Consider the following 24,618-nt stretch of genomic DNA (forward strand, 5'->3'; position numbering starts at 1 on the left):
TGTACATTTGAAGAATACAGAGTGAAATACTGGTGTTTGATTAAAATGAAGATGTCTCATCCTAGCAATCCTAGTTAGACCATCAAACTCTTTTAAATCTAATATAGCAACATTTTGCAGTGAACGTGATGGGCTAGATTTTCAACTGCTGTAGATCAGCATAGCTCCACTGATGTCAATGATACAATGGCAGTAGCAGTGCCAAAAATGAGAAATTTTAAATGCGTGAATCAGATTACTTAGGGATGTTTGGGGGAAATGTCTGGGACTCTTAGAGTCCTGCTTGTGCCAGTTTTGCAGATTTTATAATTGCAATAGTATCAGGGTTACCAGAGTTAAACCTCTTACTGCAGGTCTCTTCACTGAGAGAATTGCAATCCATATAACTCCCACTACTGATAGTACTTTTTCTTGACACCAAACAGCTTGCACTACGCCTACTAGATCTAGGGCTTGCCGAATTAAATAAACAAAAGACATTTGTTGAAAAACTGTGAGGTAACATTACATGTTGCATCAGCTCTAGCTTTATACTGTTGTACTGTGCCTGCTGCTTTCTTATAACTGGACACTATTTCCAACCTTCATGTTCCGTATGTTGGAATATGCAGATTACACTGTTAAAATCAGATTCTAAATGAAATTCTTCTTTATTTAGATAACAACCTTGACATGAAGAGTGAGACTGATGCTGGCTATTTGTTTCCACTAAATTAAAAAGTATATATGTTAGAGAGTTCTTTCTTTAGAAGAAAAACAAGATTTGTAGGAGTTTGAGTATTGAAAAGTTTATGTAAATTGTCCCCCTAATGGGTGAATTCTGGTACCAAATGACTGATAGCTGTCTTTACAAACCTACTTCTCCTGACCAGAAGAAAATAAAAAGTTATAAGTTATAAAGACTAAATGAAAGAGTATTTAAGGGAAGCATTGCTACTTACATAGTGTGCACATATACTGTTCGCATTTAGCAACTTCAAATTATTCTGCTATAAAGTTAAATAGAACAAAATTCTCTGCTGAATGAGAAGGCAGCTGGAAAGCTTTTAATAGCTAATGTTTCAAAATTATCTGTATGAACATAGTGAATCATAGATACTAACGTGTTTTCCCTTTTATATCATTATAGCTGTTTGATATGTAGTTACTCTATTTCAAGTCTGCCTTGTTAAATTTGAACTGTAAATCTGTGAAAACAAAAATTCTTTGCATGCTTTTGATGTGTGCTGTCTGCTTTCATACACTGCCTCCGGTATAGCTTGACTTTTATAGTTAAAAGAAAAAAATCTTAGAAGCAAATACATACATTCTGGAGACTTAAAAAAAAACAACCCACCACATTTACTGGAAGAGGGAAATATGGCCCTAAGAAAAAGGAAATTTCTCCTACTATGAATTTCACCTTGACCTGCTACAGTATGTGAGCCAAGCCCCCAAATCATTACCTTTGATAAAGACAGTTTTTTACATTTTAAAACAAGAGTCAGTAGATGAACAGGAGATGCTTTGGGGGTATGACCATCTCATTCCCTAACGGAGAGTCAGTGAGTTTTCAAACTAGAATGAATAAACAGGCAAAACAAAGTCACAACCTTTTAACAGCCTTAGGAAAGTGCAGGTTCTGATTTGTTTAATTAAAGGAGCCAATAAAGAAGATGGCTGATAAGAAATATTAAAAGTAACAAGCAGTGGCTTTGTGCACTGCATTAAAGATCAGTACCCCAAATTTCCTTATTCTAGAGAAAGATTCTTCTGGCATGTTGCCTTGGCTGCAGGCCGCAGCCTGCTTGGCTGCCTTGCTCCATGCTGGCATCTAGCAGCTGGTGCTGTTCTGGGGCAGTGTATTTGGTTCATTATTTTTACTTTGAAAAACAGTCTTAGTTTGGGGATGTCTGGCCAATGTTTGAATTATATAAATATCCCCCCTGCTGCCACACATAAACAACTTGTTGATTTATGGAGTGTTGCACACAGCTAACTAAATGTGAATTTTAAGCAATCTAGTTAAACCCCATCTGGACACTTATTTTGGTTTATGCATGGTTTATTTCAGTTTAACTGCAGTTGACCAGGGACAGGTTTCAGCTAAACTGAAATAAACCATGTCCACACAGGGGTTTTTGTACTGGTTTAACTAAATCAATTTAACTAAATTGGTGCAAGTTTGTGTAGACAAGCCTTCACTCTCAAAAACATAACTTTCTCTCTGTGCTACAGGCAGCCGGACTCCCACTCCAATACCTATAGGTGACCATAAGCAGAAAATAGCAGATGAATAGGCTCTTATGCTAGTCTCAACCCAGTCAAGACAAGGGACTACTGGACTGGCTTAAAAATAGATCATATTTCATTTGGTATATCCACATGAAAGGATGAGGGAAGAAATGTCTCCATGCTTCATGCATGGAGAAAATGCCCACCTCTGCTATCTCCATTTTAGGTTCTGGGTAGCAGAGATCCAGGCTTCCTTCTTAACTGAATGGTGGGGAAAGAAGAATCCATGATCCTTACATAGGCTTAGGAGAGAAGATTAATGCTGCCGCCTATTCACACCATCCTGGCTCCAAAGAGGGGTAGAGAAGAACTCCTGGGGCTGCTCTACAGATATTTCCTTTCACCTGCCCATCCAGCCCTCATCCTTCAGCTCCAAAGGTTTCAGATAAAATTTGGTATTAATTTTAACCCACTTCAAATATTTTATTAAACCTCTGGATCTTCAGTGCCTACACTGAAACAAGCAGCTTCTATTTCAGCTGTACATGCTCAGATTGTGCTGTGTATGGACCCTTCTGGATAACCCTAAAGAGAAATCACCACATGGAAAAAACAAATCCATAATCTTTCTAACCTACTAAAACCATGTTAAAATAAAAAAATTAAGTGTTCACCCTTAGGTCTCACTGTGTGTCCGAGGCATGAAATTATTTGCTACTGCACGACTGGTGCATTATTCTTGTCAAATATATGTATCAAATTTAATACCTTTTGGGCTGAGGAATATTTTTGTCTGCAATATCCAACATTCCATTCTAACGGCATTTAGCAAAGAACTCAATCCTGAACCAGTGAAATCACTAGGAGTTTTGCCATTAACTTGAAAGGCAGCAGGATTTAAATTACAATGCTGCTTATATTCCTACTCCTGACAATATGGCTATTGCATTGTGGGTAGAAAGCTAAATTTCTCAATGCTTGCACATAATTTAATCTCTCAACAATAATCCATACCCAGCTAAATTGTGCCTACATAACATTTTGTGCCTCAGTGGTTAGAACGCACAATTTGGAAGCACAAAAGGAAATTGTAGTTCAACTCAGAAGTGAAATAATCATTTGGTGGGGATCTGGAGGGAGAGGAAAAAGGCCTAAACCAAAAACTTGTGAGCATGCACATGTGTATCTATTTATGTGATGATGCCAAATTATTCTCAGAGATGGTTTATTAATCTATGGTCAAAACTGTCCAATTTGTATACCTTAAATTAGATACCTGAATCCCTGTTCAGATAACTAAGTACTTTGCTGCATTAATCTCAGGTATTCTGATTTTTCCGAGGCGCAAAGTATTCTCCAGCTTCTATTGACATGCACGGACTAAAGTTTGAAACTTCTGCCCTACTACATTTGTGTCAGCATTCCTGTTTTTAATAAGCTGCTTTTAATTGCCTGAAATAGAAAGGATTTTTCTAATTGCTCTTTTATAGTCAAAAAGACTCAACAAACCTCCCATTCTCAAATGCAAACATTTTGAGCCTGATTCTGCTAGTTCCTTATGCAGATGCACAGTGAAGTGATGGCTCAAGGAGCCTTCCCTCCATTCCTTGCAATGCTGTCATGCACAGGCTAGGCACAACTGCAGTGTCTTTTCGGTCTGCTCTTCCAGGGGCACTTGGTGCCCCAAAGGGGGCCAGGAGGAGGCAAGGCCTTATTCCTTCCACACCAGCCTGCACAAAGGGAGTGGGGAAAAGCTGCACCCTATAATGGGCTGTTGTTCCCCATGCATGCTGAGGAGCTCTGGTAGGCATTGTTAGTTCCTGAGGCAGAACATGTCCCATGCTCCCACTGGGGCAGTGTAGCCTCATACCATCCTTTACTATAAGCATTGCCTCAAAGGCAGGGGCAGCTCCAGGCACCAGCGCTCCAAGCGCATGCCTGGGGTGGCAAGCCACGGGGGGCGCTCTGCCGGTCGCCACTAGGGCGGCAGGCAGGGTGCCTTCGGCAGCTTGCCTGCAGAGGATCCACTGGTCCGCAAAAGCCGCAGGACCAGTGGACCCTCCGTGCTTGGGGCGGCAAAATGTCTAGAGCCACCCCTGCTCAAAGACACAATCTAGCCTTTTGTTGGGAGATATTTTTGCATGCTTGCTTTTTCTGTAGCAAATGTTGCTCAAGTCTGCACTTGATACAGAAATGAAGAATATAAACAACAGAATATAAAGAGGCACGTAGGAACCCTGCAATTTGTTTCTTCCTTCTTCCCAGGAGCTGCAGTGCACAGTTATCTGGAAAGTAAACACCACACACAAAATTATATATCCCCCATCCTCTTTTCGTACTGTCTGAACTGTAATCCAGGAGATACCTGCTCCCTGTCAACATTTAGAACCAATGCATTAAAGGCAGTGCTGAGATTCTAACTCTCAGTCCTCAAGAACAAAGGATTAGAGGCCTTAATTCCTTCTCCGTTCTGAAACCCTGATACAATGGTCCTGGAATGGTCCATTCCCTCATTGCCATATAAAAACAGTTTTGCAATTATCTATAATTTGTCCACAGATAATTTCTTCCTTTCTTAATGGCGTTATTGGCTGCTCCTGGTTTGCAGCAGCTGGATATCTCTTTTGTTAACAAAACTGTACTTCAAGAGTCTTTCCCAAGCATCAACACCCTTGTTACCACGGAATCACCTAGAGAGAAGGTGCCACAAATTGGCTGAAGGTAGATCATTAACATAAACTTGCAAACCTGAATTGATTTAAAAGCGAACATTTAGGAATTAGACAAATGGAATGAAACACAATAGCAGTGGCTTCAACCAAGTGGCAGCATGTGTGCACTTCTATTAACATTCAGATGTATTGCATTAGTGCAGAACTTACATCCACTCTGCAGCATGCATTTGTATCAAGCTGCTCTATTCAGGCTGCTGCTATGACAACTATCCAGAGGCAAATGTCAGGTCAGCTCCCAGCATATGTGTCTAGGCCATAATTGCCTTGTCAGAAACCTAATAGTCATCTACTTCTACTCCTCTGGCAGCTAAAAGCAACACTGTTAAAATTACTAAATGAAGCAAAATTCTTTACCCCTCCACCATCTTCTATAGCATTGCGATCTGTAGATTTGTTTCTATTTTGCCAAAAACTGGAATGGTGGGGAAGAGGAGGGCAGAGGTTGCTTTTTTAAAAGTCGCCACATCTTTGCCAATTTATCTTTCATTTATGTTACTTTGTACAGCGTAGACCTGGGATTTTCAAGCATATACCTCCTCTGGGTGCTGGATATTATCTTTTAGTGCCTCAGGACATTGCTAGTGAGTAATCTGTGTGGCTACAAATCACATTATGGAAAGTCATAGAGTTCTTTCGGATGGAAAGGTGGTTCCTTTTTTCAAAATGAGTGCAACGGTTACAACAAAGCACGCTATAACATGCCATACGCAAGAGGCAATGAAAAGGCTGAATAACTTACAGATAAAGTTATTTTTAAATTACAGAAACTGATGATTTCCACAGGGTCCAGAAATGTAATGTGGAAGTCCATCTTAATGTTGTGACTAAATCAGAACCGATTTAACACTTAGATAAATAGATCCTTCTTTGGTACTTAAAGAAATAATGAAACTAGAGACAGATAAGAAGAGATTAACACTGAGTTGTTTTTAAGATATCTCAAGTGTATGATCCCACATCAAGAATTAAAGAAAATCTGAATATAACTGGTTTCTTCACTGGAAAAGAAATTGTCTCCCATGCGCATATGGAGACATACACATATTCTGACAGCTTCATCATACTACCTCACATTTGCCTTATAGGCAATAATAAATAATAGTTGAATTAAATCAAATTCAACTAATCTGGACTTCTGGCTTTTGCATGACAATTACTATTATGGTGTTTCTGTGCAGGGAATATATGATGACATCAGCTGTGGCTGGCTAGGAAGCTGTCTGATTTTTATTACTCAGAACTGGTCTCTGGAATCAAAAGGAAACTGTACCCTTTATACTTACTTTTTTTAAGAGAGGAAATCTACAAAAGCCTACTTCTTAATTTGTACATTCTGTACAATATTTCAGCTCAGCACTCTCTGAAAAGTCGGCTAATTTAAAAATCACAGCTCTTTAGTCATAATGAAACTAAAATGACAAAATGATTTCTCATGAAATAATGAATGCTTGCTGGTCTAATATCAGGTTGAAAATTAAAAGTAGTGGATATATAGTGGGCTAAATCCATGGGTATGGCAAAGGAGCACCCAGTGTAGTTTGGGGATGAATGGGGTGCAAAGGAGACATTAAAACACCTTTGTATTCCCCTGATCCTGGGCTGTCTATGTGCTGGACCTGTCTTCTGGCATAATGGAGAAAGATCTGATGGTATCCTGTCTTCACACACTAACCCTGGCCACAGAGTGGGAAACTGAGTCCAAATCATTGTGCTGGTTCTACACCCCAGGATCCCCTTGTGCTAAGGTGCTCCTTCCCATGGCAGGGTGCATTGACTTGAAGGTCATTTTGCATGAGCAGCACACAGCAGCCTGAATCCAGGGGACAATCTGGTCTGCTATCTTCATAAACAGGTATGAATATTATTCACATACACAATATTGTGTGTGTAATGGGACAGATCCTTATCTGGTATATATATCAGTGTAGCTCCATTGAAGTCAGCAGAGTTACATCAATTTACACCAGCCAAAGATCTTGCCAAATATGTATATTTGTATAGAAAGAGACCCATACACTCATCCAGATATAAACGTTACATGTTCGACTAGAGCTCACACGCTGAACGAGCTTCTTTTAATCTGCTATCTTTCTCTTTCCATCTTCCCCTGCCCTGCTCACCTATCATGAGCCCACATACTCTTTTGGTGGCAAGTTTCCTCTCACTTTTTTGCCTCATTTAAAAACAAGCTGTATTTTGTTGCACATAAAACCTACAACATAAGCAAATGGGAAAACAGTGAGAATTCATTCTAAATATAATAGAGAAAAAAGGTGCATAATGTTATATACAACATTTGTGTCCAAATAACAATAAAGATGATTTTTTCCAATATTGTTCTCATTTCCTTATTTTTCCATTTGAAATCATTCTTCTCCTCAATCTCTCTTTTAAAAAGGAAGGGTAGGTTCAAATTATATGCAAATTAGTGATGAAAAGAGAATCACTCTCACCCTTCCCTGAAAGCCAAGAACATTCACATATTTTGGAAGATTCATCAGAGGTCCAAGACTCCCTGCTGGCAGCTCCTAGAAATCTGGTTAGCCCGCTCTGCTTTGGATGGAGAGGATCCTGTGGCCAAACCTAGGTCTCTTTTCTCACTGAGAGCCACATGCCAAAGTTGCTCCTGGGCTGCCTTTATGGAGGTGTGGGTTGGTGTGGTGAAGACCACATCCTACCCCTACCATGAGCCCAACCCTTGATGTGCAAAAAGATGCAAAGTCAGAAATCGCTAAGATTTTAGATCACACAGCTGCGCTACCAGGCCTGTAGCTGAATTCCAGCTACGTGGCCCAGGATTCCACAGCAGGCACCTTCCCTCAGAAACTCCTTAGGGGGTTCTATAGTGAGGCATAGATGCTGGAATTAGAGGAGCTGCCACATCCCCTGCCTTCAAGTAGTAACAACAACCCAAATACATGACTTCCACCTTCAGCACCCCTACTATAAAAATTGTTCCAGTGCCATTGCAGTGAGGAGGTAATGCACAGAAAAGTTCATGCTTCCATAGTCATCACAACTTCTCTGCAGATTGCCTGTGTGCTTAGTGAGGAGACAATTAGTTCCACAGTTTATTATCTCTATTCCCAGTCAGTCTAATCAACCCATTCCTAACTAAGTTTCTAATATGAAGCATACAATAAAAGAAGCTACTGTCACTGCCACGTACCTATTCATCATATGCAATGTATGTATGCAAATATGTTTTTATTCTGTCTGTGCTAAGTTTCATTCAAAACTCTCCATTTCACAACATGCTAGATTCCTACAGCTCAGTGTAACGACTTTGCATTGCATTTCATCACAGGTGCAGTATGGCCCGTAAGCCAGTTTAATACCAACTCAGGGAAGATCATCCCGTTGGTAAACATGATCCTTCAGTGGCACAGAGGCTCTGATGATGCCATATTCTCTCCCCGCTGCAAAAGAAGAAGGTAAAAAGGGCCACACTGACTTTCAGCTGTAGTTTTGGTCCCCTGTGCCCATTTGCAGTCAACCTAAATTAGACAAGCCCTCAGAACACAGGCTGGAAGCAACTCCATTCAAAACCCAGCCCAGGGGGTCTGATCCTGAATGGAGATGAGGCAGGACCAGGGCAGTGTAAAGGTCAGGTCTGTACCACTTCTGCACACCACATCCTGATCTAGGTTCCGGGCAGATCAGCTAGACCCCACCCTCTAGTCCATAATATTTTTTTCTTGGGGCCGTTATCAGTGTACGGTGGGATAAATCCATGTAGTTACAAACTATAAACACTAACTGCTGGATAACTAACACAAATTGAAATGACAATGCTCTGAAGGCAGATAATATTCATCTTATATGTAAATCCTCTGCACTTATTCAGGTTTCAGACCAACCACCTGAGCCTAACCTCAAGGTAATCTAGATACAGTCAAGTTAAAAAGAGCAGTTGGGTAACATCTAACACAGTCAGACAACTAAGCATTATAGCCCAAGCTACCATGACCTTGTAAACATGTTTGTATTACTTGCAGGAAACAACTCCACAACTGACTATGCTTTAATATTACACATTCAAACATTATGGAAAGATGCTGGTCTCTCCATAGGTAACGTTGAAGCCAGTTTCTAATTATGAGCCTGAGTTTAATAAATCACATATTTTACTATCTTATTTTCGAAAATTGGATTTTTACATGGAGGGCATTAGGGCTTCAATCTAGCAGAGCATGTAAGTAGTCACATGGCTTCTCCCATGCTTCATGTTAAGCACAGGCTTGAGTGCTCTTCTGGATCAGGGCCACATTTATAGCTGTCTTTGTCAGAATACAGCAAGGACGTTGCTCATATAATGTAATATTTGTCACTGTCACACAAAAGAGGATACAAAGAGAGCTTGCATCTCTACGGTGCAAAGATGGGGGATTTTTTTTTCTCACTAGTGGATAAAATGTTACATGTGGATACTATAATAAAGCACTTAAATACAAAAGATATAGCATTTGAGGTTGATACCTGCTCTTTTAATATTTAGGCGTGAAAGTAATTAGTATCATCAAGAATTCTGTTTGTCTTTAATAAAAATTAAATAACTAAAAACAATTTGGGGTTACCCTTGATTTGACTTTTGCATTAGATCTTTTCATTGACTTAAACTGTTGTTGGGCTGATTATTCATCAAAACTGTTGTTGAAATTAACACCGTTTTCCAAATGGTTTTTAAAATACTTGTCTTGGAAGGCAAAATATTTTAAACCCTCAAACTCCTATTTGAGATCTGTATATAACACAGTCCCAACAGCCTGTTATATGGCACATTGTGCCTGAGGGGACAGTAGGGTCAGAGAGAACAGAGTTCAAGAAGTCACCATCACATATGCTCAATTAGGGGCCAGGCACAATCCCAGTCTTTGTGCTCAGGAAGTGCAAGGACTCTGTAATTCTAGCATCAACAGCGGTAGGACTCCCTGAAGTATGTGAGGAGAGGCAAGGAAGGGTACCTGCCACCCTCCACATCTACTAGTGGAGGTGAGTCCATGCAGTGGGAAATGAATGCCCACTCTGAGAGGCAATATACCTGCCTCAGGCAGTTTTCAGCACAGATGGACACAAGATTTCTGCATGGATGGATTTATATATTGTAACTATGGCTAGGATTTTCTTAGGAGTCTAAGCAAGTTAAGTACCTAACCCCCTTTGGTTTGCAATGGGATCTGGTTGACTAACTCCCTGAGGCTCCTTTGGAAATCCCATCCCATATATTATACATACAATATATAGGTATATAGAGATATAGATACAGATACATAAACTATTTACAGGCTATATTCTAAAAAGCTGGCAGCAGGGATGCTCATTACCTCTTGCTTCCCAGGACAATCTGACTCATTTGGAAGATAAGTGGTGGTATCAGTACTGATCTCTACTGGGTTTTGAACAAGTGGAGCACAGTTTTAATTCAAGGCTCCTAAGGCCTGACACGTTGAAGGGAGCTGCTGAATGAGCATGCTCACCAGACACTCTTAGCTTCCTGCCTTCCTGCAAGGACTACTCAATTTCTGTGCTGTGCTGTGCTGTGCTGTGCTAGGGTCCTCCTGGCATGACTGATGACATAGTTGTTTTTCACCACTGCAACTTCATCCCCCCACAAGTTCCACTGCTGGGATCTCTACCAGAGCCTGCGCTTGTGTAAACAGGCATAAGACTCAAGTGAATCTGCCCACGTATTTCAAAAACACACCATGAAACTTTAGAATGGAAAATTATAGTTATGATGTTGCTGTAATTACTTACAATTGTCTCCATAGTGCCCCAAGCCCCTATTGCCAAAAAGAGTGGGGAAGGTAAAAGGATTAAGAATCCAACATATCTTCTGTGCAGGCAGCTTTGTGACCTAAACAGCAACTTTTTAATTAAAAAGATTAATTGGGAATTTTCATTGCTCCAGATTATGCATTTTAGAAGTAAAAATTAAAAGAAATTACTGTAAGTGCTACCAAAACTTTCAGGTGAAAGGAATTATCCAAAGCCAGAAAATGCCTTCATAGTACTCAGCTAGGCTACCACCTATAGTTTTAAAGTGTTTCTGTTTAAGTCAGTCTTTCACATTCTGGAGAGAATCCCGAGGGTTCTATTTTTCTTCACTGTCAATCTCTTTGTCATCCCGATTTGGCCTGTCACCATCTTTGTGATCATGAAGGACAACTCTCCCTTTGGAGACTATTAATGCACTCAAAGTAACTGCGTTTATATAACACTTTCCCTCTTCTCTGTGGGCTAAGCACATAGGTTCTGCAGCTCTGTTGCTTCCCAGAGAGCAAATGATAGAATATAAAAACTTCAAAATCTATATGAGAACAGCCCCTAAACTAACCAGCACTTAATATTAGATATTTTACATACCTAACTAATCAACCTTAAGGTGTACCCATAACATTAATTGAAATGTCACAAAAGACAAAATATCATCAAAAAGACATAGCAATATACATTTCCAGACTCTTAGCTATCAGCAATCTAAGGATAATCCTAAGCATCCACTGTTCCAAAAAAGGCTGTGAAGGAAGGCTGCAGAAAGTAGATAAAAGCAAAATGTCTATCCCTTTGGAAAAGTCCATACAAAGAAAAAGTTTATCAACCATGAGTTTAAGACAAGTTTCAACACAGTTGTGGTGTCTTTGGGCTTTTACTTTACAATATCATCAGATAAAATAAAATACACTTTTTATTTTAAATAAAAAGGTCAGACATTCACTATGATCTTGGAGCAATTAAATAAGCAAAATCTAAGACAGGCTACCACTTTGATTTTAAGAAGTTGGAAAGGAAGCATGATGTTTCCAGCAAATAAAATGCAAACTGTTAAAACTCTAACATATAGTATGCTAGATACTGAATAACATAAGAATAAAATAAGATAAATATTGATATGAATTTTAAAAGACCGATTTACAAGAGAACTGACAGTACAGTAGTTTGGGAAATATCTCAGTAACCTTTCTACTAAAAACAAATAGGTATTTTCACCCTTCCATTATATTTATAAATTCACACACAGAGGAAGATTATACATATATAAATAATGCAAAGTATAATTGTATAATTTTATATACTTATATATTTTATGCATGTACTGTACATTATGTATATTATTTGTATATATAATACATACACATACAGTACATAAAGTACACAACTATTACACACAGATGTATGATGATCTCTTTATCCATCCATTTACACTAGATATGCTCAACCCATTTCTAAACACCTACACAATGTAGTTACAAGGCATTTTCAGGTATTTATTTCAAACATAAAATCTATAGACATTTAATTATTTTTGCTAACAGTAAATATAAGACATGTACCACCCCTCTGTGTGATACCCTATGTAAATTACCCTCTCTCCATTCATTATAAATATGGATGTGGTAGATCCCAAATAACAGTACCTGCTGTCTATCCAACCGCATTCTTTTTGCAGCATTTCTACTTTCACTCTCACAGGCTGAAGCCAGGATACTCTCTGCTACTGCTGAAGTAAGGTGTGAGGGAATAGGTCGTGACTAAGAAAGAGAAAAAAAAACACAAAAAAATTATTACTAGGATAACAACCAGACTTGTTGCTTCCTTATCAGAGCACACAAAACTGTCACATAGGCTGGAGAGTCCATTCATTGAAATGTAATTTATATCAACAAAAAGGGGAAATGGAAATTGTAAAGATGAAAAAATGAAAACTAGTTAGAGGTTAAAGCTGCAGTTGATCCACACAGATCCATCAAAAGCACTTTCTTTTCCCACAGCTCTATTGTCAAGTGTATTTAGTCTGGCTCATTAGGCTGTATTTTGAACAGATAGCGGCATATTCTCTGTGTTTCAGCAGCACCCTGGCTGTCTGATCCTTGCTAAGAAAATGGAAAAGACTTTTATCCTGTACAGCATATGACAGAGATGAGCAGTGTTTTTAAATTCGTTAAAAAAAAAAAAAAAAGACTGGGTTGAAATATCACTCAAACGTAACAGATTGCCAGAACATTTCAGAGCAGTCCATATGTAATGTCATGAACATTTACATTTTTTACTGCAATATGATTGATGTTATCAAAATGATTTTTTTAAATCTATATGTATTTTGACACAGTAGCATATGTCAGGCCTCTATCAATTTACGTAGCTTTCAAGATTCCAGATAAAGTCTGGAAAACTCACATTCCTAGTTTTACAACATTTACATATTTTAGGTCTAAGTTGCATATAAATCAAGTGAATCCTAAAGTTTTATTAGCTCTACACTTGGCTGTGAACGCAATAAGACTTTCTATAACAATTAAATAAGGACAATCACATACTATTTGCATTCGTTTCTCTGTAATGATATGCAAAAATCATTTCACTGAAAGATGAAGCTCATAATGAATATCTCAACCTGTTTTCTTAATTAAGCTGCATAAAAAGATAGATCAGAAATTTCAAGAAAATAAGCCAAATGAGGATGATGTCATATACATTGTTATGGATACAAGCACATTTTAGGGGGATCAAACATATTGGACTAGATCCTCAGCTTGCATAAGTTCGTATAGCTTCCTTTCCTGCTGAATAAATTGCCTGCCATTTATTCTCTATAGAATTTCATCAAATTTTAGGCAACAGAATAAATATGTACCTGCTATGATATACCCCTGAATATCACAAACATAAATTTCAAAGTATTTTAGGCATTTTCCAAACAAAGTCAGAACAGATTCTTTGAATTGGCATACCTGACTTCATATTAAGAACAATTTATCAAAATTATGAGCAACATGTTACCAAGACTTTATTTTTAACCAATAGAACACAACACATCACATTTCTCAGCTTTGGCTAACTGTACTTTAACATCTAGTATCAATTTAATATCTGATATTGTACCTCCTATAATGGGTGGAATGTATCCTATCTTTGCAGAGAGATGGAATGAGTGAACATATATGTCTTTTCCATCTCCAAATACTACAGACTTGATTCTCCCCACACTTATACCAGAGTAAATCAAGAGTAAAATCCATTGAAATCACTGGTGTTCCTCTGGAGTAAAACAAATGTTAATATAAGACAAATTAGGTGTTGTGAACCTATAATAAAATATACATTCTGCCATGTCAGTCCAAAAGTCAAGTTCAAGAACTTGTTTTCCCAACATAAACAATGAGTTCTCATGTATGTAGGAGGAAAATCAAGTTTGTTTAAGACGAGACTTGTGTCTCTGATGTTAAATCCTGGTGTCATGGACAATCAACCAATTTTAATATTACAACACAAGTAGATGCGTTTCTCCGAGTTCTAGAGGAAGGCAGTAGCCTTGTTAGAAAGAGATGTTTTAATGATGTAGAGATGTACTAATTTAGGGTACGTCTAAATTACCCGCTAGATCGTCGGGTAGTGATCGATCTATCAGGGATCGATTTACCATGTGTAGTGTAGACGGGATAAATCGATCCCCGATCGCTCTCCCATTGACTGCTGAACTCCAGCTCGATGAGAGGCAGAAGCAAAGTCAACAGGGGAGCGGCGGCCGTCAATCCCATGCTGAGGACGCGAAGTAAGTAATTCTAAGTCAATCTAAGATACATCAACTTCAGTAACACTATTCTTGTAGCTGAAGTTGCATATCTTGGATCAATCCCACCTCAGTGTAGACCAGACCTAAGTCTTCTAGAGTTGCTAGATTATTCAGAGCTTATTGTTGCTTAGCTTGGCCATGCTACTTTCATTCTATGTCCCCCTATATATTAGGTGGCAGTTTCACTATTAATACCATTGTTTTATGAACTCCTCAAGGTATACTGACTATGGAGTCTGCCAGATGATATGGAAACAGTCACACCATGGCAAACCTGATTTCCAGAGTACCAGAAGCCAAGAGCATAAATCTAGCAAATTCCTCCAGGTCAAATCGTTAGTTAGAGTGCAAACAAATATACCTCCATGTGGAGTCCTAGGGGCAGATAAATGGGCCAGAAAATTACATGTCCAACCAGATATTTAAATGACTCCAAATCCTTCCAGATTACGTTCCCATAAAAGAAACATAGGTTCACCGAAACATTTGTAAAACAATGTTTTGGCCACCAGTAATATCAAGCAGTCAAGTGTTCTTCACAGACCCCGAAAGTGGCCATAATGTCTATCACCTAAAATACAGAACCTAATATTTAGCAACTGGAAAGTCAGAGGAGACCTTTTAATCGGAAAAGAGAGTGGGTCCTGGGGGAGTAGAAAAGGGAACATTTACTTCTTGCAAGATGTGCTATTAATCCCATGTCTTTTATCCTGGTTGCTATGGATGAATCTTGGTACACTAGTGTAAAGGATAAACTGGGGGAAACTTATTAGGAAAATTCAGTGTAAGCCTGAATCATCTGAGAAACAAAAATATTATAAAAATAACACCATACAGGAGGCTGTTCCGGAGGCTAATTCAGGTTCAGATTCTGCTGATTTTACTCAGTTTGAGTAGTATCTTACTTTGGGATTGATTCAATGGCAGCATCAAGTCCTTTGTTACCGATAGAACATACTTAGCATTGCTGTTTCATATATAATAACTCTTTCGGCCTCACAGCCAGGGCTTGGTTCTTTTTACACTTAACACAGGTGTAAATCAAGAAACATTCCATTGGAGTTACACAAGTGAAAAATGAAGGAGAATTGGGCCGCCAATCTTTTCTACACCAACATAGAAGACTCAAGGGGCTATTTTGATTCCTGTAGTATCAAGCAAGACAAATTGATTCAAAATGATGAAGAAAATATAAGCTTTAGAACATGGAAGAGAGGCAAGTGAAAATATCAGTATCCTCCTTTATTTATGTTTCAGTAATTTTAAGAAGAAGAGAGAACATTGATGGATATAACTTGAGGAAAATCTTAAGAGAAGTTTGGTAGATACACCCTTGAAACTAGCATATAACTCTGTCCATCACATGACAGTCATGTTGGAAATACAGTCATTCCTCGCTTAACGTTGTAGTTATGTTCCTGAAAAATGTGACATTAAGTGAATCCAATTTCTCCATAAGAATTAATGTAAATAGGGGGGGTTAGGTTCCAGGGAAAAATTTTTCACTAGACAAAAAACTATATATTATATTGATATACACACAGTATATGTTTTAAACAAACAATTAAATACTGTTCACAGCTATGATGATTGTGAAGCTTGGTTGAGGTGGTGAGTTAGAGGGTGGAAGAGGGAGGGATACTTCCTAGGGAATGCCTTACTACTAAATGATAAACTAGCACTTGGCTGAGCCCTTAAGGGTTAATACATTTTTGTTAATGTAGCCTCTCACACAGGGCAGCACAAACATGAGGGAGGGGAGACAGCATAGCAGACAGAGACAGACACACACCTTGTGTGTGGAAGTGAGAGAGAAATGCACACTGCCCCTTTAAGTAAGCTGACCCACTCTTAAGTGCATTGTCTTTTTAAGTGGATCAGGAAGTTGAGACAGCAGCTGCTGCCTCAAGCTTTCTCTGTCTCTCTCTGTCGGTGTCCCCTCCCTGCTCTATATGAAGAAGAGGTAAGTGGGGTGCAGAAGCACGGGGAAGGGGGACACCCTGACATTAACCCTTCCCCCACCCCCAGAGCAAGCAGGAGGCTCAGGGAGCAGCTCCAAGGCAGAGGGCAGGAGCAGCACATGACAGTGTGGGGAGGGACAGCTGAACTGCCAGTTGATTGCCTGCTCGGTGGCTGCAACGCAGGGAACTTAGGGGAGTGGGGAGCTGATAGGGAGAGCTGATGGGGGGTTGCTGGTCCACCCTGGTTACAAGCCCCCACCAGCTAGCTGCAATGGGTTGCTCTTCGTGCAAGCAGTGGACAAAGCAGGTGGCTGCCAAATGACATTAGAACTTTAAATGAGCATATTCCCTAATTGATCAGCAACATAACAATGAAATAATGTTAACCAGGACGACTTTAAGTGAGGAGTTACTGTGCCTATTTGGTCATTTGGAAAATGAAAATAGGCACTCATATAACTAAAACAATAGTAGTATTTTGCATGTGTATGTACAATAGAGCCTTAGAGTTATGAACACTTCAGGAATGGAGGTTATTTGTAACTGATTGCCAAATGAGGTGTGTGGTTGACCAGTCAGTTTGTAACTCTGGTGTTTGTAACTCTGAGGTTCTACTGTAGTAGTGCCTTCCATCTATACACCACTAAGGGCAACAGGTTCCTTGTGCTGAGCATGTAACACAACAGAGGAAGTAAGGAAATGTTGGCCCAGAGCAAAAGGATAACCTCTCTATCCTTACACAAAAGATCACAGGTTTGGGTCTTTGGCATCTACATAGAATGGATCTTGGGTTTTAAGGTCTTCTTCAAACGACGCACATACACTAAGCTTAATGGAACTCCATTTACCTATCTCAGAGAGATGAATAGCCAAGTCCACCCCTGCAGCATTTGAACCTGTGGTTCCAGGGAATTCACACCTGATACTTATACCACCAAGGAATATTAAACAGAGAAAGTCAACAGGAATAATTTAATCGTTATATCTTCAATTGCAGAAAAGTCCTCCAATGCATTTTGCAGAAGGATTGAGAGTAGAGATGATACCTACAAAAGTGTTGTTGATGGAACATTTGTGACTTACTTCTGTTATTGGGGTAGCAGAAAAATGCTCCGTACCCCCGACTAATTAAATTGCCAATATGTTGCTTCATTTTCAGGCCACATTCTGCAATAGTCAGAGGTAACTTCAATACTGCTTCTGTCTAGACTATTATCTGTATTTAAAGAAATGATGATTTCACTATGTGAACACAAAACCATTGTATATACCATGACTTTATGTAAGGTTTAAGGGGATGGCTATTTTGTCCAAATCAGAAGCAGAGCTTGGCACTAGCATGAAGATGCTCACTCACCATCCCTTCATAGTCATGCACCCCCACCATGCCTTTTGTAGAAATCTTAAAAATACTGGAAGCAATATTTGCAGATTTCATTGTACAAAATTAACTTAGCTGATGGTATTGCTCTGTAACAGAGAAGGTCAAAGAACTATGGTCTGATCTAAAACAATTTGAAATCAATGGACTATATGCCTTTACTGTAATGGAATTTGGATCAGGCATTCAAAGATGGTAAATCAATAATCAATAGTATAGTTAACTAATTAGGCACACTTTACCAGTGGAGAAGCACTGCAAGGTGGTTGATTCTTTTACTAAATTGAAACTTGAATAGCTTAGTCCTGAATCACAAAAAAATTGGCTTACCTGTGTATGCGATCTGCTTGCTTAATATAACAGAGATTATCATATTTCATATTAGGGATATAATATAAATCTATTGTGCAAGTCACCCAAATATGAGATAGCCATATTTTCAGTTGAAAGTGATGTACATAAGCAGCATTTTCATGGAAAACATATATATCCTTTTTGCCATATAAACACAAATCCCATATTTCTATATAAACTAAAAATAGGCCATCATATGTTAGGTTTAGATAGAGTTATCGGTGAAAGTCTGACAAAATTTAGATAATGATTTCCTGGAAGACATTTGTTTAAACTGAAAAGGTCCAGACATTCCTTGTTGAGAAGTTTGCAATGCTACTGCGCATATTCTAAACAGAGAGCTGTAGTCATACCAAAATAGTAATCCTACATTTCATGAGGGCTAATATTAACTTAGAGCACAAATAAATGCCTACCTTTTCATACAGAAATTTGGTCTAAGTGCTCTAAGATGTATGTTTCACAAAGGTCTGAGCCAATTCATAAAAAAGCATAGAACTAACAATAAAGAGTGGATGAGGCATATGTGAACCCCCCTGCTCCCTGCTGAGAAACTGAACTTTAGATCAGGATATTTGTACAGAAATGCTCCCCAATATTTTAGGGCAATGAATGTTGAAAACTAGAATCTCCAAAGACCAGGTGACATTAGTTGTAAACACAGACACACACTACTTCCTCTTTTGCTTACAGAAACCAGTACAAATGTATGGATGGGGATGAACCTTAAACATTACCTTAATACAAAGAGTATATGGGCTTAAATTTTCAAAGATATGTAGGTGCCTCAAGATGCAGACAGGTGCCTACTCAGATTCTCAAAAGGGCTTAGTTGTCTAACTCCCACTGATTTCCTACTATGTGCCTATCTTTAAGCACCTAAATACCTTTGTCCCATAGTGCACTAATTGTACTTCAGCTCTTATAATACACAGCTTAAGACTGGTTTAATACTAACACACACGTTATTAGTCACAACTTTTTCACCGTAATACATAAGATGCTCCACATATTTAGATTAACACTTAGCACTTATATAACACTTTTCCTATGAAAACCTTTAACTGATTTACAAGAGAAAGTGATAATCATCTTCAAGTTACAGATTTTTAACAATCTTAATTGTATACTACAGAACTCTGCTATATTTACATTTTGTCTCATCTCACAATTTTTCAGCCTACACAATACTGTGATGTCAATTAAATAGAAAAATCTCAACCGTAAGAGTACCACATAACTTATACTCACCGACATCTTGTTAAAAGAATTAAGATTGCAAAGGATTCTTGAGAAATGTGGCGGGTTTTTTTCTGAAGCACTCACACACATTAGGAAGCATGCAATTCAAACCTAACACAATAGGCTTGTTTGAGCTTTATACTGTTTATAGATTGAAGTACAGTACTGCACTCTATTGGATGTCCTGGTATAATTTTTATTTAACACTAGCTCTTTGTATAATATGAAGAATTTGATTGTTGTTTTTATGCTTGCAGCCTGTATTTTTCCTTGAATGTTGACATATTTTACTTATTCTTTCAGTCTACACAGATGCTATGATAAGTATCCAATTCCAATATCTATTAGTGAAATAAAAGAAACAACCGGAAAAAGTAAAAACTAAGGGGACTTTTGTGCATGACCTGTGGAAGTCAGGTCATTTTTCAGTTTTCAGAAGAATGTTTAATTGAATTATTATCTATTGCCATTTGATTATGACAGTGTCTAAACTACAATGCCATATTCCTGTCTGCACATAATATTTTCAATATGTACTGGGGAAAGGCTCCCTATATGCTCTTTGCTACTCAGAACTCAGTTTGGTACCGATGTGCAGGAGTATGTGCTGTAGATCCCTAGGAGTAGCTCAGACATGCAGTACTTCCAGAACAAAAAGGAAGCAAAGTCCACTTAACATTTCAAAATGGCCTACATTGCCTCTTATGCCCCTTAAGAATGCCCTGCTCCAAGTCAGAGAGGTCAAGCTATAGTAACAACCACTTGTGATGTATGTTCAGAAAAGTATGAGGGGATAGAGGCAACCAAGTGACACATGCCAGCCAATCCCAATTATCCTCCCTTTGGTTGTTGGGGTTGTCAGTCCTCCAGGTTTGTCCTGGAGTCTCCAGGAATTAAATGTTAGACATCTTTGGTAGATAGGGGGAATGTGGTGGACATAATATTACTGGACTTCAACCAGGCTTTTGACATAGTCCCACATGACATTCTGATAAGTAAGCTGGAGAAATGTGGGCTTGGTGGAACTACCATTAAGTGGATACATAATTGGTTAAACTGCAAACAAAGAGTAACTATTAATGGAATGACGAGGGATTGGAGGGAGAACTCAAGTAGGGTTCCACAGGGATCTCTTCTGGGTCCAATGTTGTTTAGCATCTTTATTAATGACCCGGATGTAGGAACACAGAGCATGCTGATCATATTTGCAGATGACACAAAGCTGGCGGGGGAGGGTTACCAATACTTAGGAGGACAGGGCTGCGATTCAGAGGGATCTTAGAGAACTGGGCTATAGACAACAACATGAAATTCAACAAAGACAAATGTAAGGTGCTACACTTAGGGAAGAAAAATAAATGGCACAAATACAGAATGATTGTTAGTTGGCTTGGCAGCAACACTGCTGAGAAGGATCTGGGAGTTGTGCTGGATCACAATCTCAACATGAGTTAGAAATGAAATGCTGTTGCAAAAAAAACCAAGTGCAATTTTAGGTGGCATTAACAGAGGCAAGTCACAGGAGGTGATAGTATCACTCTACTCGGTGTTGGTTAGGCGTCAGCTGGAGTGCTGTGTCCAATTTTGATCACCATTGTAAAGAAAGAATATGGAGAAACCAGAAAGAATCCAGAAGTGAGTGACAAAGATGATCAAAGGGATGTAATGCAAGCCAATAAGCGAAGGCTGAAGGAACTGGGTATGTTTAGCTGGAAAAGAGGAAATTAAGGGGGGACATGATAACAGTCATCAAATACTTGAAAGGCTGCCATAAAAAAGAAGGAGAAAATTGTTCTCTTGCTGGACAAGAAGCAGTGGGTTCAAACTATAGCATAGCAGATTTAGATTAAGTCTCAGGAAAAAATTCCTAACTGCAAGAACAATAGGACAATGGAACAGACTGCCTAGGGAGGTTGTGGAAGATCCTTCCTTGGAAATTTTCAAAAGGAGTCTAGAGAGTCATCTATCTTAGATGGTTTAGATACAACATATCTGCATCATCTTGGCAGGGGGTTATTAGACTAGACGAGACTGCAAGGTTATCTAACCCTACAATTCCATGATTAATATTTAATTGAAGATTATGTCATGTGATGGAACCTCCAGGAGTATGTCCACCCAAAACTGGCAACCCTATAGATTGTGCATACACAAAGGGCCAAGTCCTGATCCAATTACTCATGAGTAGTCTCAGTGAGGTCAAGGGGACTACCTGCATGAGCAAGGTGAGCAGGATTTGGTCCTACATGTTAACTGGTACTTCACAGGGGGAATGACAGAGGGGTTTAGGGATTGTTGGATGTCAGAGACCACTGACACATACAATTATATACCTACAGGTATATCTATACTACGAGCTGGGGGTCTGATTCCCAGCTTACGTACACACACTCGTGTTAGCTCTTATCTGATCTAGCACATTAAAAATAGTAGCGTAGTCACAGTAACGTGGGCGACAGCAGCGTTGGCGGCATGGTCTAGCCGCCCAGAGTACATACAAAAGGGGTTCAGGCAGTTTGCACTTGACATGGCTACCTTTGAGCCGCTGCTTGCCACTGCCCACACTACCATATCTACACTACTATTGTTAGCATATTAGCTCAATGAGAGCTAATGCATGTATGTGCACATGAGTTGAGAGTCACACCTTTTACTCATAGCATAGATGTAGCCTAAATGTTTGTACCACTCAAGCTGTAGTCTTCTCTATCACTCACTTCTAGATATAAATGAGGCATTGATGACGTACACAATTTGGGTGGCCAAGGACTGGCTAGTCCTCTGGTGCACCTCTCTGGATCAGTGCTTTGGGCTTCCATATTACCTTCATATGATCTTATGGAAAGCAGATATATGAACAATATTGGTGGTTGGGAAATGGGGGGGGGGAGAGGAGACAGAGGGATTTGACAAAGAGCCATCCCCTAGACAAGAACAGATAATTAGTGCAGAGAGTACAGTATGCAGGGATCAGCTCTCCCAACTTAACTAGCCCCTCACCTGGCTAGGAATCACACCTCCCTCATGGCCTGATCCAACTCATTGATTTAAATGGATTGGGCTTTCAGGTAGTAAACAGCTGTGCATCAACATTTCAAAGAGCCAGGAAACATGGAGTTTGCCTTACTATTATTTCCTCTTTGTCTTAAGCAAATGTACTAACCCGGGCCCCCGATGTTATACTACACACATATGTCCTAATAGGACAATGCAGCTAATAAAATACTATTTTAGCAAAGAGTCTGACATAAAACCAGATCCATAATCTAAGAAAAACTAGAAATATGTATATTTAATGTCATTTTGAGCTTTTCAGTACAGCTCATTAAAACTTTTAAGTCCAACCTTTTTCTGGTGAAAAATGACCTTTTTCAAAATGAAAACCCTGTTGCAAAAAGCTTTGTTTATTTGTTTGTTTGTTTTGTTTTAAATTCTATATCTTCAATGACATTGACAATTTCAACATTTTAATTTTTGAGCTTTTCCTCCTGCCTCCTTTTTTGTAACTGAATAAAATAGAATAAATAATGTCTAGGTATTGGGTTTTTTTCACTTTTTCCATGTGTGATTTTAACTTCTCAAAACTTCTTCAACTTTTGCAAAGTTATTGAGGAAAAATGAGACTAAATGAAACCCACATCTGAAGAAGTGGGGTTTTTTACCCAGGAAAGCTTATGCCTTTAAGGTGTCACCGGACTCCTCATTGTTTTTGTGGATACAGGCTAACATGGTTATCCCTCTGATACTTGAAACAAATTATGTTACTCAGTAGCTTTTCAAAAGTTGGAGAAGTTTTGAAAGGTTAAAGTAGCAAAAGGAAAATAAGAAAATTAAAAAACAAGTCTGATCATTATATCATCATCATCAGTTGTATTGCATTATGGGGGGAAAAGGAAAAAAAAGAGAAAAAAGGGGAGAATTTTAAAATTAAAGAAATCAATTTTTAAAAAAATTGCAACTATCCCCAAAAAGTTTGTTTCAAATTCTGGAAAAAATTCAAAATGTCAAAATTTTTCACAAAACTGTTTTTCCATTTTTCAATAAGCTGTATTTATCAGGTTTGTTTGAACTACTCACAGTTGCCCTTCTACTGTCTTAATCCTATAATTCACCAAGACAAGAATTATGTGCTTTGAAAAGGCAAATGATAGATCATTAGAGAAAGGGGTGGAGTATGATATGGATCAAGGTGTCTAAAGCCATTCACAGAAGATCTTTATGCAACTGTATTTGTGGTAATTTTCTAAATATTTCCCAACTTATTTATCAGGAGTAGCTATACATGTTTGCACCCATAGGCCCTTATCTGGCTGAAAAACCTACGACCTCTACAGCTGTGAAAGCCTTGGCAGGTTGTGAATCCCAGCAACTGCAAGGGCAGCTGACCTATTCAGCATTAAGTTCAATAAATTGGTGAAAGTTTCACCCCATACCTCTAAAAGCCAAACTCTGAAGTGACTAAATCATTTTAGGTCCCCACCTTGAGACATTATAAGGCCTGACTTTTAGAAGGTCCTTCAAAAATCTCAAGTGTCTCAAGTTGGGCACCCAAAAATCAAAATGTTCCAAAACACTAGCTACTTTTGAAAGTCTTGATCACGTATACTTCACCTTCTTCAATCCCCTTTCCAACCACATCCATGCTCACACAGCAGTCAAGCGCAGCTAAGATGGGAGTGGTGAAAGATGGAATGATGAAAAAGATGGAAACTGTCTGTTTTTTGTTGTTGTGCTGGGATGGGGTATGCAGGGGTGGTTGCTGTTAAGGTCCTAACTGGAAGAACATGTTCAGGCATTCTTTCTCTCCTTTCTTCCTCATCCCTGCTGTCAAATCCATTCTTGAGCTCACATAGGGAAAGCCATTTATGATTAGCCTGTACTTGCCAGCTTGTAATAAATAAATAATAATGTGCCCTATGATATTATTAATTTTGTCTCAGTCAGGATCAGGGCCTCATTATGCTGGGAGTTGTTTTTTCCTGTGTTTTTTCACAATCTCTGCCTCAAAGAGCTTGCAACCTTGATCTTGAACAGTGATGGATGTGGGTGGAAAGGTCTACCCACACATATCACATTGCAGAACGAGAGTCTAAGTTAAGACTGGACACAGCAGGTGAGAGTAATAATAGGTGAAAAGGGGAGGAAGGAGAAGGGTAA

The 24,618-nt window shown here is 38.8% G+C and overlaps 1 protein-coding gene across 4 annotated transcripts in view; it reads right to left on the reverse strand.

Annotated features, from left to right (window-relative positions):
* NOL4 (nucleolar protein 4) overlaps nucleotides 1–24,618 on the reverse strand; it is a 284,810-nt gene that overhangs the window by 34,926 nt on the left and 225,266 nt on the right. For all 4 annotated transcript variants that reach the window (XM_050941990.1, XM_050941989.1, XM_050941991.1 and 1 more), the window contains one exon: nucleotides 12,368–12,481. In XM_050941990.1, coding sequence (XP_050797947.1) covers nucleotides 12,368–12,481 — 114 coding nt within the window. The remainder of the gene's footprint in view (nucleotides 1–12,367; nucleotides 12,482–24,618) is intronic.

The sequence above is a fragment of the Gopherus flavomarginatus genome, chromosome 2, assembly GCF_025201925.1.
Source record: "Gopherus flavomarginatus isolate rGopFla2 chromosome 2, rGopFla2.mat.asm, whole genome shotgun sequence".
Classification (NCBI taxonomy): Eukaryota; Metazoa; Chordata; order Testudines; family Testudinidae; genus Gopherus; species Gopherus flavomarginatus.